This window comes from Gavia stellata, chromosome 8 (assembly GCF_030936135.1).
Source record: "Gavia stellata isolate bGavSte3 chromosome 8, bGavSte3.hap2, whole genome shotgun sequence".
Lineage (NCBI taxonomy): Eukaryota > Metazoa > Chordata > Aves > Gaviiformes > Gaviidae > Gavia > Gavia stellata.
In genome coordinates, this window is record NC_082601.1 from 10559057 (window position 1) to 10573923 (window position 14867).

Below are 14867 nucleotides of genomic sequence, written 5' to 3' on the forward strand. Positions count from 1 at the left end.
ACAGATCTCATGTATTTAAGGAAGAGGTGTTTGTCTAATGACACCCTGAGCAGTGATGAACAAATGATGAACTTCATCTACCATGAAGATGCACCTAAGAACTAGAGATCTGTGATCCAGAGGAGAAGACAGAATGTACCTTTATCAACCCTGCAGATAGAGATATTCAGAGATATTTAGACAGGCTAGCTGAATGGTACAAAAGACTATCAAACTTTTAAGACTATACCTTGTTTTCCTTGCTTTCCATTATCTGTTTCATTCTTGGACCCTGAATATGGAACTATTCCCTTAGCTGCAGAAGTAGGCACATGCATATCTGATTCCAGGACCATGACCTATGAATTTTAAAGTAACAGCTCTAACATAGTGGGCAAGTGAAAACCAATTCACTGGCTTCAACCAGCAAAGAAACACCTGAACTGGCATACGTGTACCTGCTTCACCTTTGCCATGTCATTCTCTTCGAGGTCTAAAAAGCAATTTCAGAAAACATGCAGGTAGATACATAAAGGAAACTCAACCAAGCACCACAGGACTTTGGACAAGGCACTTTGATGGGCCTGACATTTACTAGGTAACTGCACACTGATTGCATTCCTTCTTTTCAGACAAGTTCTCCCAAATAAATGCATTAATGAAACAGAATAAACGTAAAAAACCCAAATTATTACAACATACAAACTAAGCCTTGAAACCACCTCTGTTCCTCAGCAGCCAAAGGGATGCCTTCATCACTGTTAATCAAATATCTTCTGTTTCTTTTTCAATGATACTAAAAATTCTAGTGGTGACTGGTAGCAGCATTGTGATTACTTTGTTTCTGTCTCTTCAGTGACAAGGTTGGTATCAGACACTTGGATACAGAATCTTTAGTGCTATTTAAAGACAACGCAGGTAGAAAATGGACACACTTGAAACACTTGAAAAATTAGGACAATTATTCTGAAAATTGAAAATAAGCAGAAACTTAAATGAATTTCAAGTGCTACCTGACACAACGCACATTTGGAATTTGCTTTCTTACACGGGTTTGCATTCTTTCTCAATTTAAAGGGTTATACAGGTGCACAAACAAAGCAGTAATAGCTATTTACAAGGGGAGCTAACTTGTAAAATGGAAAACAGATCTCACTGGAAAGACAAGTATTGGTGGTTGGAGTAAAAGACTCATTGTAAGTCTGCTAATAATTAAAAAAAACCCAACCAAACCATGGGGAACAACAGTTAGAGACTGTAATTGAAATTTTCAAAGCAAGAGTAATTATTAAAATAGATTAACAAGGGATTTGCATTGGTCATCACCTGGGGACGTCCATAGCAATGTTTTTCTATAAACATACACTGCAATTCAACCACATATATTAGGCTCAGCAGCTAATATAGAAAAACAACTACCTCCAAAACACGACAAAAGAGTAAGATGTCATGTCTGGTCCGTTATGCAAGCTATCATATAGGTCGTTATGCTGGCACCTAACATCTCTATCCATGGACGAAGAGTTTAGGGTGTCTGACTAGAGCACTCCTGGTAGCATTCATGAACAAGCTTTCAAAAAATGTAAACAAACAGTTTATCCAAGAGTTAGAAGATCTGCATCTGAAGAGGGAGAACACAAGTGATACCCCCCTTCCCAACCAACATTTACTACTTGAATAAAGTATTTCTAAAGTAGGATGTGTATTTTCATTGCTAATTACAAGAAGTAAAAAAGACAAGTTCTGAAATGCAGACATTTAAATTGAGGAGATCATTGCCATTTTGATTAATTTCAAGATAAATAGTCCAACTGCTGATAGCTTCAAACAAACATTTAGTTGCTGAGGGTTTAATAGCCTGTAAGCTACCTTGTGACTTCTGTTTGATAGTGTGGAACTTCACACTCTCTATGCAGGCAGTTGATATGGTTTATCTACTCATACAGTGCACACCTAAAAGGTTTTCAATCTGGTATCTTGGCATTTGAGACCTGTTCTAAGAATGCAGCTCAACATGTAACTTAATTGGGACCAGGACTGGCTGCATTAAACAGAATTAACCACCACCATTTCATTACTAAAACCACTTGCTTCTTGATCGTAAAAATCTAACATACTTACAAAGATATCAATAACAGTTTTGATAGCCTTCTCTTTTCTTTGCACAAATTCATCATCCTGAAAGACATTAACAGAGATGATTAAAAATACCAGGAATGAAGATTAAGTCTCAACCATTGTAATGAGTTTAGCAAACAAAGTTGTCAAACAGTTTCTATCTAAGCTGCCCAATTATTTGGTGAAACGTTAGTGATTTCCTGTAACACAGAAAAGTGTTTTTTTCTCTCATCAGATAGGTAGGCAAGTCTTTAAACAGTATCGAGATCAGCAGTCTTTCTGCTCTCTGCTCATACAGCACCTGCCACAAATAAAATCCCAGCCCACTACTGGGATCTCCAATCATTACTACGCTATGAAGGAATGAAGTTGGGATGGACTTAATGTGGAGAAGTTTCCCCTACTGTTATTTTAGTTTCTAAGCATTAAAAGAAATCAAACCAAAACAAAATCCAAACCACCTCAAGCTAATAAAACCCGACTGTCTTTCCCAATACTAGGGACATCTACCTTTAACGCTGTTACTGAATTAGAGACAAAACTTGGGTTCTAGGTTTTAAGATGGAATCGCTTTGGGATATATGTATGAACAGAACTGATGGCTCTGCACTATAGGCACAAATCCAAGCTCGTTCCAGCTCTCTTCCTACACCAAGGAACCTTCGTATCGTTACTGCAGAATAGGAAGAACAGATGATCACAACACTGTTCTAAGCATGTAACTTCGAAGTGGGCAGCATTTGACTATTATCAGAAGGAGAAGGAATATGACCAAGGTATCTCAAACAGTGCAAAATGACTCTTACCTAAAACTGCACCCCTCACTCCTCTGGCAACCATATTTTACAGAGACAAATGTATTTCCTTTTAACCCAAGCCTGTGCCTCTCTTTCTTTCCCCAAGTTCAGTTTTTGAATGAAGTTTTTTAGGAATCTAGTTTCAAGAACAAATTTTGGGGTTTAGATACAGGGAGACAAAAGCTGACTTGGAGCACTCTAAAACAAAACCCAAGTTATAGAGCATTAACAGCATATCAGTTCTCATTTAGCTAGATCAGCTTCTCCACAGCATGCCAGGTGTTCTTGAACGCATTTCAGGCAATGTAACTCCAGTCACATGGTTTGCCTAGATACAGTGCACAGAGCTCCATATCCACTCCAGAAGTGAGCTACCTGGCAAGCCAGACTGACAGGGAAGTACCAAATATTGCAGAAAAACTAAGGCGACTATTAAGCAAAAGTTAATCAGTATCTATGAACTCACTGTCATAATAATGTTTTAATTTTCTTCCCTGCTGAATTTATGCATGGAGTCTTCTAGGACCGATTAATGAAAATGATAGCAAAGGCAACTCTGGTATATTGTGCTGATTTCAGAGCGGTAAAGCTGGTACTGCACCTGAGCATTTGACATATTATAATAGAAACAGGAACGGGCTTTATCTTACCTCTGGTAGTCTATGAGTTTTTTGAAACTGTGATATAGAGTAAGAACGGATATAGTCTCCCATTTCTTCCCTTGTTTCTATTGCACGTTTCACCAGCCACTGGGGGGAAAAAAAAAGAAGTTTGTATCAGTGGAAAGGGGAAGAATAACAGCAGCAAACACCAAACTACTGCATAATTATTTTTAATATATGATAAAAGGTAAAAGTACATTTTAAGCACACAAACAAGAACATTTATTTCTAAACATTTGTAACTCACGCATCTACTCCTAATAAAATGATTCCGCGTTAGCTATTTTACAAACTTCATGTTTGCTCTTCTTCTATGTACTGAAAAGCTCAGTAGAGCAATCAGATAATGTATAAACTAAGAAACCACATGGCTTTTCTTATAATCAAAGTCTTACATATAAAAACCTAAATACTCTTCATCCTGTTGAGCTATATTGAACCATACGAACCTCAGTGAGCCATACTGTTCATACTACAGTGGGATTCGATAGTCCAAAGATCAAACTGCCTTCCCTTATAAGCTCTTTGGAGCAGAGCCTTGTAGCCCAAAAAACCACTTTTCTGAATGTTATTTGTAAATAGTGTATTGCAAAATTAGTTATTTTGTTGCATAGTATCCCCTTTATTTAACTTGCACTGTAACTTCTCAATTGCTTTTACATTCCAATTAATTTCTCATAGTAAGTATGGAAAGAAGATTCTAGCGCAATTTTCAAATATTAGGAATTCTTAGTTGAAAAATTCATTTATAAATAAAAACATATGATATCTTCACAAGCTTAACCAAAGTTCATTGAAATTTTGCCAATATGCATTTCTGTAATCCAAAAAATTGGATCTTCAATAAAATAATTCCAAAAAGGAAAATGAAGACCATCTGTGGAATAAAAATGGATGTGGGCCACTTTAAACATTATTCTTTTAGCTTGCACCTTTAAGGAGGAAAAAAAATAAAAATACATTCCCCCCCCCCCCCCCAAAAAAAAAAAACCCAAACCCTAAAATGCCCTCCCAAAAATCTGAGTGGCATAAACCCTCATGAACACCTACATCCTAGCACAAGAAATCTACTACTTAAGTTAAAAATACATTTTAACAAAGTATATTTCACCACACTAAGTAGTTACATTATCTAGAGTATTCATTGTTATTACTTGTTAAACATTAATAACATTATGTTATCAAAATACAGAAAAATACATCCTATAGAAATTACACAGTAGTTCATGAAACAAAGGAATGTTAATTTTCTGGCTTTTTGTTTTCATCTATACTATGGAATAGCCTGCACACCTCACAACTCACCAGACCAAGAGCTCAGCTATACCAGCCAGCACAACATACAGCCTATTCCACATTCAAAAAAACTCAAAACTCTACTGTACTCTAAAGGTATCAGTGTTGTCCTTCTACTGAGCAGGCCATACTGAATAAATAATAAATCCCTTTGTTCTAGGAATCATTGGATTTACAGCCCGTATACAAAAATGTGATTATACCCTGTGCACAGAGGTTCATCCCTCTCTACTCCCAAGAAGCCCTTGGGACCATACTTTAAAACAAATGGATAGTCCAGGTGGCTTTTATAGAGTCTGTGGGCTATAGTATGGTCACCCTTCTACAAGGCAAGCTTGAACTGTTCACAGCACCCATCTCTATCAGTCTGAGTGGGAGGAGATAGGCTGGAACGCTACTGGAATTTGAAGCAATTAGAAGTTGAACAGAAAGTGTTCTGGGCTCTCAGTGCCAGGACCCAACACCAAACCTGTCTTGTATCATTAGTCTATTATAGTCTGACAGAAGACACCACTTGGTACATGACCTCATCTCATTAATCTTGGCTGTACCCCAGGTAAAAACCATTACAGCTAGGTTATATGCATTTCTATCAAATTTTCCTACTATAGATCACTTATTGTTTTCAAAAACTACAGCTCCACTGTGAAAAGACCTATCTTCAAGCCTATAAAGTGTTCAAGAAGAACCGCATGCCTGATTATGAAAAAAAGACGTCTTCTGACATTTATAAGACCACACAAAAAGCCACAAGAGATTGAAGTACATTTTAAATAATGTTGGAGAAGATAAATCTTGTGGGCTGTTGACAGCCTGTGCAGGAGGTCACATAAGAGATCAGATCAATCTTGGGATCCAAGTTTGAACCAGCAACAGTTTTCTGTGCTATAACCATGAACCCCTGGAAAGTGAGAGGAAGATGATGACAAGAAGAGAGATGAAAATGCAGACTATTAATTACAAAGCACATCTCAACACAAGATTGTGTACATACTTTTCTCTGTGAACATAACCAGAATTTACTAGGAAGAACAGCACCACTTCTGCCCACTGGAATTTTTTTGTCTTTTTCTTTTTTTTTTTCCTCTTTTCATTCTGTGGCAGTGAGCCAACTCAATCTAATTTCTTCCTGTATCTAAATTCCTCCTGTCAAGTTCACCAGAGTAGCTTGTATAGTGCAAGAGCTATTGGGACGCAATGCCAGGTGGAGGAAAGAGCTTCTGTGTTATTCGCGGACTGATTTGAGATTTACAGATAGCAAGTGAAATCTTGAATGTAACAGGGCATTGAGTAAAGTGTCATTATCAAATACATAATTCCTACATGCCATGGTGTGGTCAGCCTATTATAGCTCTTGCATGGTCTTTTTCAGAACACACAACACCAGGAAAAGTTTTCTTGAAAGCTTATGTTGGTTGGGATGAAATGAGGAACCAACAGTATCTGGAGCAGGCAGAACTTCAAAGGGACCTGACAGAAAGCCACAATTTCTAAAAAAAAAACCTCTACATCCAAAAAACTAAGCTCATCAAGAAAGACTTCTTCACCAAGTATGGATTAGATATACCACCTACTGGCCAGCTACTAATACTGAGAATCACTGCTCTCAGAGAAACCTAGAAGCCAATTTCCTCCCTGCTTAGAATTAATGTTTCTCCTTTCCAGAGGTAGTATCTCAAATCAGATTTTTGGATAAAGCAGGTTGGAGAAAAGAATACTTACTGCTATAGTTTTTACAGCGGGAGTAATAGTTTATGTTCTCACTAGGAGAGGAATTATTTTTCCTGTGAGAGAAGTCTTGCATTTGATAAATGTAATCATTCATTATCATCATCATTATCAAGCAACCAGGGCAAGAAATTAAGCTGGGCTAGAATTTTTTTTTTTTTTTGGTAGGAAAATACAAGTTTAGAGGTAAAAACTCACATTAACAAGATACAAACTTTCCACCTCAGCAGCACAAGCACGGCTTGAAAGCTGTGTACCAGTAGCACATACCACGTAACTTTTTGTGGGGAGTGCAGTTAAGTGTGGTTTATCTCAAGAGCCCCCTACTAGAAGATAACAAGAAAGAGAAAACAGGAAGTTTTCCTCACTTCTTACAAACTGGAATTTAGATTAAACTCTTACTTGCTAAATTCTTTCACAGGCAGGTGGTAAGGAGATATTTAATGAGAAAGAAGCTTGCTTAACAGTCTTCATTTTCCCTACTTATCAAAGATACATTTCTGTGTCCACATGAAAGTAAAATCAAAAAATGGTAATGACATACCAAGGATTCTCAAGATACCACACATAACTGGAACACATCACATGTTAGCTTAAACCTGGACAGAATGGAGAACTATGAGCATGCACATGGTCAGTTAGCGTTGCTCAACAAATACACAGCAATAGGGTCACACATCAGAGCAATTTATTTTTCCACCCATACAGTTTTTAAGTGATGTGAATGAAGGATGAATTATGCTTAAAGAAACAACCCCAACTGCCTTTTGGTTGAGTGACTATCTGTATAACTTACTCCATAAGCTTAAACATAGACTGTAAGATATTTGTTCTATTTCCTAGTCTGGCAAAGTAGATTATCAGATTCCAAAACAAGTGTAAACTTTAGTTTCATTAAGCAGACGTTCCACAAAAGGCAGAATCTGACTCCATTTCAAAGAATTTAAAGAGTTCATTTTGTGTTTTTCTTAAATGTGGATCAAACATACTTAAGAATTCTATCATCTATAACGCCACTTAATGCTTTAAAAACATTCATTTAAACTACTTCTATGTGATTATTCATTCCAAAGTCAAATAAAGAGCCAAACAATAATACAGATATTTTTAAAATTTTTTAAGGAAGTTTTATGGCCTTTTTCAGCAAAGTATAGATATATCACAAAATTATTACCTGTACAACAGGAAATATATGAATGAAATCCAGTCCCTGGATCTGATGTGGTTCCAAACGATGAGGACACTTCATTTTTGGTAATACTGACACAATTTTTTCAGTTAAGGCACTATTATAAAACAACAAAACCACACATGTATATATGCTACAATTTTCTTTTATAAATGACAAATTATTTTTGCAAACACAGTTAGTAGTTAGAAGGTTCCCTCTAGTGGCTTCCATTGTATACAGCTGTGAAAAGTAATCAAACTTTCATCTACATAATGGTTTTTACACGGTATTATACATATTACTAGTCCGTGAAGAGGTGATTAAACCCCTCTTGCAGGCTCCTAGCTTGTGATTTCATTTATAGTATTACACACAAAATTTTAAGATCTGCATGTCTGTTCAGATGAAATGCCCATGTAAGATGTATCTACAAACACCTTTGCATATTATAATATAGGCACACAGGAAGAAACACTAGCTTTAAGAAGTTTTACTTAGTATAGGATATGCACTCAAAGAAATTCCAGAATCAAATGTAAGGATTTGAAAATTTATTTAGCAGAACTCCCAAAATATATCTTGACATTACTACTGAAACTTTACGAGTTTAAATATATATTACACTTAAAAGCTAAATACACAGTATACTTCACATGGTTTTGAAGTCAATAACTGAATTTGCTGGCAACCATCTCATTCTATAGCTCAGGTAAGAGCTGGTAAAGTGAAAGGATTACCCTAACACAAAGGATTCATCTACAAGAACATCATCCTGCTTCCACTGAATCCCTTATTTTAGGGCAAGGTATTTTTTTGCTGCCAGTGCTGTCAAGCACATTTTTAAAGCAGGTGTCAGCACTGAGGATGAACACTGTACTGGGAAAACTAAAACTATTTTTCCACGAAGGAAAACAATTAAGTGGTCCAGTACTGACCTCGGTGATATTCAGTACCGCCTAAATGGACAACTGATATTCTGGAAGAACAGAAGGGGAGCAAGAGATATGAGACAGAGACCAAAGTCTGGGAACAGGGCCTGAAAAGTTATACACCTTAAGAGAAGTGAAAACTTTGTCATAAATCTTACAAGGCAATATCCACTATGGCACCATACTAATATTCTACAACATGAGAAGAGCAGTGCCTCTCAGCACAATCAGAGCAAATGCAATTTAAAAAAAAAAGTTATTTATCCAATAGATGCAAGATCCTCTCCTAATGTATGTTTCCATGTTTATTTCAACCCAGCAATTAAATAATAGGACACCATCAAAATGTCTTCAGAATAATACTGAGAAAACACAACTTCAATTTTCCTTATCTTGAGAACATCACAGAAGCACTGAGCCACCAACAATATAAACATTACATGGACATCAAAACAGCCTATGCTTGTGTGACTCCAAACACTTTAGATCTACGAATCAATCATTGTTGCTGTTTTGGAAAAGAAGCCACTTTTTTGTTTCGCCAGTTTTGCAGTATAGCAGGAAAGATATCAGAATGTTTTCAGAACAACTTAACTAATTCCTATCCTGTTCTTCCTAAGGATAACAAAGATGACAATTATAAAAACTTCATTCCTAGTCTCTACTTAATTATGTGCATTTAACAATGCTTTATGTAGTTAGTTATCTATGATGATTTGAGTGTCTCTAAATTTAATGGCAATAACCACAAATCTTTACTTTTAAATGTGTTACACTGCTGATGCTAAATGAAAACAGCACAGAAGGATGTTCTTTTCAAGTACATTGGGAAAACAAGTCTCTTCATGCAACTACAACTTGACGGGCTATTCTTACTTTCTGCGAATTTTAATTATGGCTCTTTTATCACAGAAATGCATAAAGAAATAACGTAGTTTAGAATGTATTCCCTTTCTCAGCATAAACAATTTTTACAACCTCCCTAATAAAGGAATTTGCTGGCTTATGAGCAAATTCCACGCATAAGAAATGAATCAAACCAAAGTGGTCTCACTGGGTCACTATCAGGAAGGAACTCCTTCTCTTCAGTGTGGGGCAGGTAACGGCTTCAGCAACAGTGTCATGCTTTAAATTCTGTTTGACAATGCCTACAATTCCAATCCAGAACCATAAAGGAGAATCAGAGGTTATTTACACAGCAAAACTGCAGACAGAGAACTCAAGGAAGGTCTTCCAATGTTGCACTCAAGTTTCCAGGAGCGTGGTCTCCCTCTGCCCTTTGTTTTGGCCTCTGCATCATCCCCTTGTGCCAGCACAAGCATCTGTGCAGCTGCATAGAGAACTGGATCCAGGAACTGATTCATGTTAAAACTATTTTCTTTTTTTTTTTTTGGTAGGTTTTAATCTGGATCAGTTCCCAATCCAGTTCGATGTGGAGCCACATAAATGCTTTCACTGCTTAGTAGGGATATAAGAACATGGCAGCAGAGAGAGGAATAGCACTGCCTTTTTTGGAATAAGCTTCTTTCTGGTTTTAGAGTTTGTGGAACTACTGTCTGAGAAACCCAGAAACCAGTGCAATGTTTTCCAAATGGATGGCCTTGAAAAGCAGGAAACTTGGACTAAAAATCCTTCTTATAAACAGGCAAGTACCAGGTAACTTCCCCCCCACCCGCTTCTTCTTTTCTAAGAAGAAAAAAAATACCACACTTGCCATTTAATCTACTTACATTTTTTGTCCAATAGTAGAGTTTTCCTGAAACAATAAATCAACATCGATATCAAAGCTGCAAGTAGTGATACACCACGTCATGCCGCCTACCACCTAGTGAAGGAGCAACAGCATGGTTAGTCCCATTTTAATTTGAAGAAGTAAAACCAAACACATCCTAAAGGCTTTATTTATTATAGAAACTACAGCTTAGTATTTTCTCCATCCTCCGTATTCTTATATAGAGACTGAAATATATGTAGATAGAATACATACATCAACTTCTACACACAATACACATATACAAGATGACAGAAAAAAACCCAGAGCAGTTAGTGACATTCTAAATTCTTCCCTTAGCTCTATATATTAGTTTTAAAACAGCTCTCAGATTAAAAAAAAACCCAATAGATAAAACACAACAGTACGTTAAATGTCCTGATCTTTAAAAAGTGACCATATCAAAATTTTATCAAGGATGATGATTTCTGTATTCATGTATTTACCTTTACATATACACCTTTACTACTATTATGCTTTGCTTGATGACATATGCAACACCAAGTGCTAGGCACAGTATCAACATAGTAATGGAAATCCCCAGCTCTGTAGAAATCTCTATTTCTGGCCCTATTCCTACAGGTACTTAGGCATATTTAAACTCCTCAGCCATTTCATCAACTTTACATAAATTATGTAAATATTTAAAAGACAACCTTGCATAAACATATGCAAGATAACCTAAAAGTATGCAAAGGCAAATAACAGAAAAAAGGGATTAAAATGTGGAATAACTTACCAACATCACGGAGCAAATTAGGGTGTTCTGCACAAGGTTTTCTAACACATCACCCCTCTCACATTCCCGTCCGAAACAGTTAATCAGTATCCCTTTTATACTAGCAGCTAGATCATTTTCTATAGCAATGCTCATTTTTTGTAAAGGTTGGGCATTGTCATGAAATGGTAACTTTGCAATTGTATTTAGACAAGTATAAACCTGATGCATCCATTTCTACACATAAACGCAACAATATTACAACCTAAGGCGGTCTCCTTGAAACTACTTTGTGTCTGTGTGCGCAGCCTCCTGAGCAGCTAAGGTCAGTAATGCCAAGCAGTTTGAAGAAACTAAAACTGTATTGCAAAGTAGGGCTGTGCTATGATCAAAGAAACAGCAGAAAACAGAAGAGTCCATTTCAAGGCTGCTATAGTTCTGTGTTTTCAAACCTTGGTTCAGGAATTTCTCACAGAGTCAGCACTAAAACAATTCAGAAGTCTCTCTTCAACCTGAACTTTGCTCTCTGTCAGTATCACATACTTCCTGTCTAGGACAATGAAAGGTTAGCATACATGACATTCTAAAGAAATGTAAAAACAGCCCAAAAATAATCTCACTAGGCTAACTGTTCTGTTCTTACACAGAGCCTCTCAAGACAGGTATTTCCTCATTTCTCATTAATGAACGCTTCTTTTTAAAATTATGGTGCGATCTCCAAGTATCAAGTCTTTCTAGATATTCTAACTGCAGTTGAGAGAGGGGCAAATTTCTGCATATATGACTAACTTAGGCCGTAACACCCACAAAAAAGCACATCAGCAATTAGCTTGCATCCAGTTGTCTCCTTTAAAACAGGCCTTGCTGCACAAAATAATTTTTCAAGACTGAGGAGGTCCTATCTGTCTGAAACTGGGTCATTTGCAGAATTTATTACATAGGAAATGTGTTCCAAGTATCTTTTTTTAATCACATAGAACTGCTGAACTAACTTGCAAAAAAGATGTAATCCTCATATACTTAGAAAGGGTTTTTAAAAATACGGCATTGGTCTCACCTTGTCAAAGGGTGATAATCCTTTGATTCTTGCTCGAAAATACCCAGCAGCCACCAACAGTTCCAAAATTTCAGTCAACTTGATGTTTTGTTCCTCATCTTCTCTTGTTTCAACCTAACAAATGAACAACGCAACACTAATTCAGTGTTTCTCTTTCATTCTTCAAATGAACGTTTTCCAAACTTTATCTTAACATAGAGCACATATCAGGGAAAACTTTGACTTCCATTAACATCTTTCAAATTAGCAACCAATACTAAAGAAATAGGTAATGCATTTCTACGTTGATTTAACGTCACATCTTTTTCACCCAGTTGAATACTTTAATCTGCTTTTGCTGTTCAAAATCCTGGTCCACTGCTTGCCTCCGGCTCAACAGACTCCTCATATTGCCACAAGACAGTTAATTTGTTCTCCATTTTGCACATTTCTTTCAATTTCAGGGTTCACAAAATCGTACACCTCACATTAACGCTTCTATAATCTTTTTACAGAAAGAGGAGGAGAAATTCGCGTGGAATTCCACTTTTTGGGCAGTGCAATTGGAAGCAAACTTAGAAGTATGGCAGTAACAAGAAGTTAAACTCCAACGGGCTGCCCGGATAGCGTCAGCGCTCCGAAGCCTCATCAGCACAGCACCCTTTTAAGACAGCTTTTGTCCCCATTTGATAGGGTGAAACCCCGCAGGATACATGATTTACTAGGGGCACGGAGCACCCAGACACCTCAGACCTAGGCCGGAGGGACGGCTGACAGGGCGTTAGTCTCCCCCTCAGCGGCTGCAGGGACCCACCTACGCGCCCTCCCCACCCCCCTCCTCCCCAAAACCTTTTCGACAGCCCCCTCCTCTCCTCCCCCTCCCACGGAGCCCAGGGAAACCTGAAAAGCCTGGCAAGCGGAGGGGACAGGGAAACGCAATGGTGCGCGGAAGGTGACCTACACCCGCGCCGCCTGCAGCCCCGCAGTGCTTCCCCCGGCCGCGGGGCGGAGAAGGGCCCGGCTTCCCCCGCCCCGAGGGACCCCACCTCACGGGGCCGTGGGCCGCACGCCGGGGAGGGCGCAGGGCCGGGCCCGCCGCACAGCAGTGACCCCCGGGCTCCCGGCGCAGCCCCAGCGCGGCGGCGAGAGCCGCTCAGCGCCCCAGCCCGCGGGGAAGCGCGGCGGGGAAGGAGCGGGCAGGGAGCCCGGGGAAGCCAGTGCAGCGGGGCCGGAGGAACGGCGGGCGGCCGCGCCTCGCCAACGCCGCTCTGCCCGGGGTGGGGAGGGCTGGGAGAGACGCCGCTACGGTACCTCCTGGGGGGCCTGGTACTCCTGTCCCCTGGGGACGACCATCGCCCTCCGTCTCCGGCAGCCTGCGCCCAGCCGCTCAGCCTGTCACGTCCGCTCCCCCCGCCGCAACGCCCGGGCGAAAGGGAGTTCCCAGCCGGCGGCTGCCGGGTTCCCCCGCCCCCGCTCAATGGTTCGCCCGCACCCTCCTTGCGTACAAGCGCATCCGGGCCGTGCCATTCACGGCCAAAGGGGTGCGGGGGAAGGAGGGCGGGGGCTGCGCGGCTCCCCGGCGGCTCATGTGACTGACTGCATGGAGCGCAACCGCCGGAGCGCCGTCCCGCCCCCGCCCGCCAGCGCCCGCGGGCGGCGCCCCCGTGCCCACGGCCGCGCCGGCACCGCGGGGTAGGCCGTGGGGGCGTCCCCTCACAGCCCGTCTCCTCCTTGCCCGCAGCCGCTGATCCCGGGCACTTCCCCTCTGTTTTACTGGCGTTCGCCCTTGCCTTTTTTCTTCCTTTTTTTTTTTCTTTTGCGAGGGGACCTGAGGCCTCTCACCAGCACGGAGGAGAAGTTACTGAGCGCTCTGTGACCTGAGAGATGCCTCAGGGCCTCTCACGCCCCACAGGGCACTGACACTCCTCGTTAGCAGCTGGCTCTCATTTGGTGACCTTACAGCTGAGGGGGATTTAACTGTATTTTTCCTGTCCTGCACACAGGTCCACACTCAGGAACCTTTGCAACCCCTGAATCCGGTGCTACCTCTGCCTCCCGGCAGCGGGCACGTCGTGGGGCCTGTGTCTAGGCGCAGCCCCCTTGGGAAGGACGTGCCGGAGCCTGGCCTCCCGTCCCACGTTTGCCAGCACTGGGCAGGCCCTGCGGCACGATGCGTGTACATTGGCAGGGCCAGGGGCTGGAAAGCTGTGCCCAGGCACCGGTCAGTCGCTAACACGCTTTGGACTCATGAATAAAATCACACCAATGTGCAAGGATTTACTGGGTGATAACAGCCTGGTAGTAAACTAATCCACAGCTTGGAGGCAGGGTAACCTTTCTTGTTGACAACGGCTTTGGAAATGCCTGACAGTGGTCTCTTTTCAAGTCCACCCCAGGCGTTCAGTTTCTAGGCTCTTCGCCATGCACAGAGCGTGATAAAAAATAAACTGTGTTGGGCTGCGACTAGAGACATCTCAAGGAGGTGAAGGAACAAGAAAAGCCACCCGAGAGCATCGTCTCCATCCGTTGGAGGGCAGCAGAGCATGCACAAGCCAGTCCATACCGACTGCTGCCCTGACAGAGTGATCAAAACAATAATAACAATAAAAGCAATAATATGCCAGGCTGGCTCAGGCCGTGTACCGGTGTAACCACAGGCCAC

General features: G+C 40.6%; 1 protein-coding gene across 1 annotated transcript in view; it reads right to left on the reverse strand.

The window, feature by feature from the left end:
- CCDC93 (coiled-coil domain containing 93) overlaps nt 1–13558 on the reverse strand; it is a 53992-nt gene extending 40434 nt beyond the window's left edge. The window contains exons 1-6 of the mRNA XM_059820343.1: nt 13517–13558; nt 12227–12340; nt 10411–10505; nt 7755–7866; nt 3545–3643; nt 2101–2157 (exon numbers count right to left, since the gene is read on the reverse strand). Coding sequence (XP_059676326.1) covers nt 2101–2157; nt 3545–3643; nt 7755–7866; nt 10411–10505; nt 12227–12340; nt 13517–13558 — 519 coding nt within the window. The remainder of the gene's footprint in view (nt 1–2100; nt 2158–3544; nt 3644–7754; nt 7867–10410; nt 10506–12226; nt 12341–13516) is intronic.
- Between the last annotated feature and the right edge of the window lie 1309 nt (nt 13559–14867).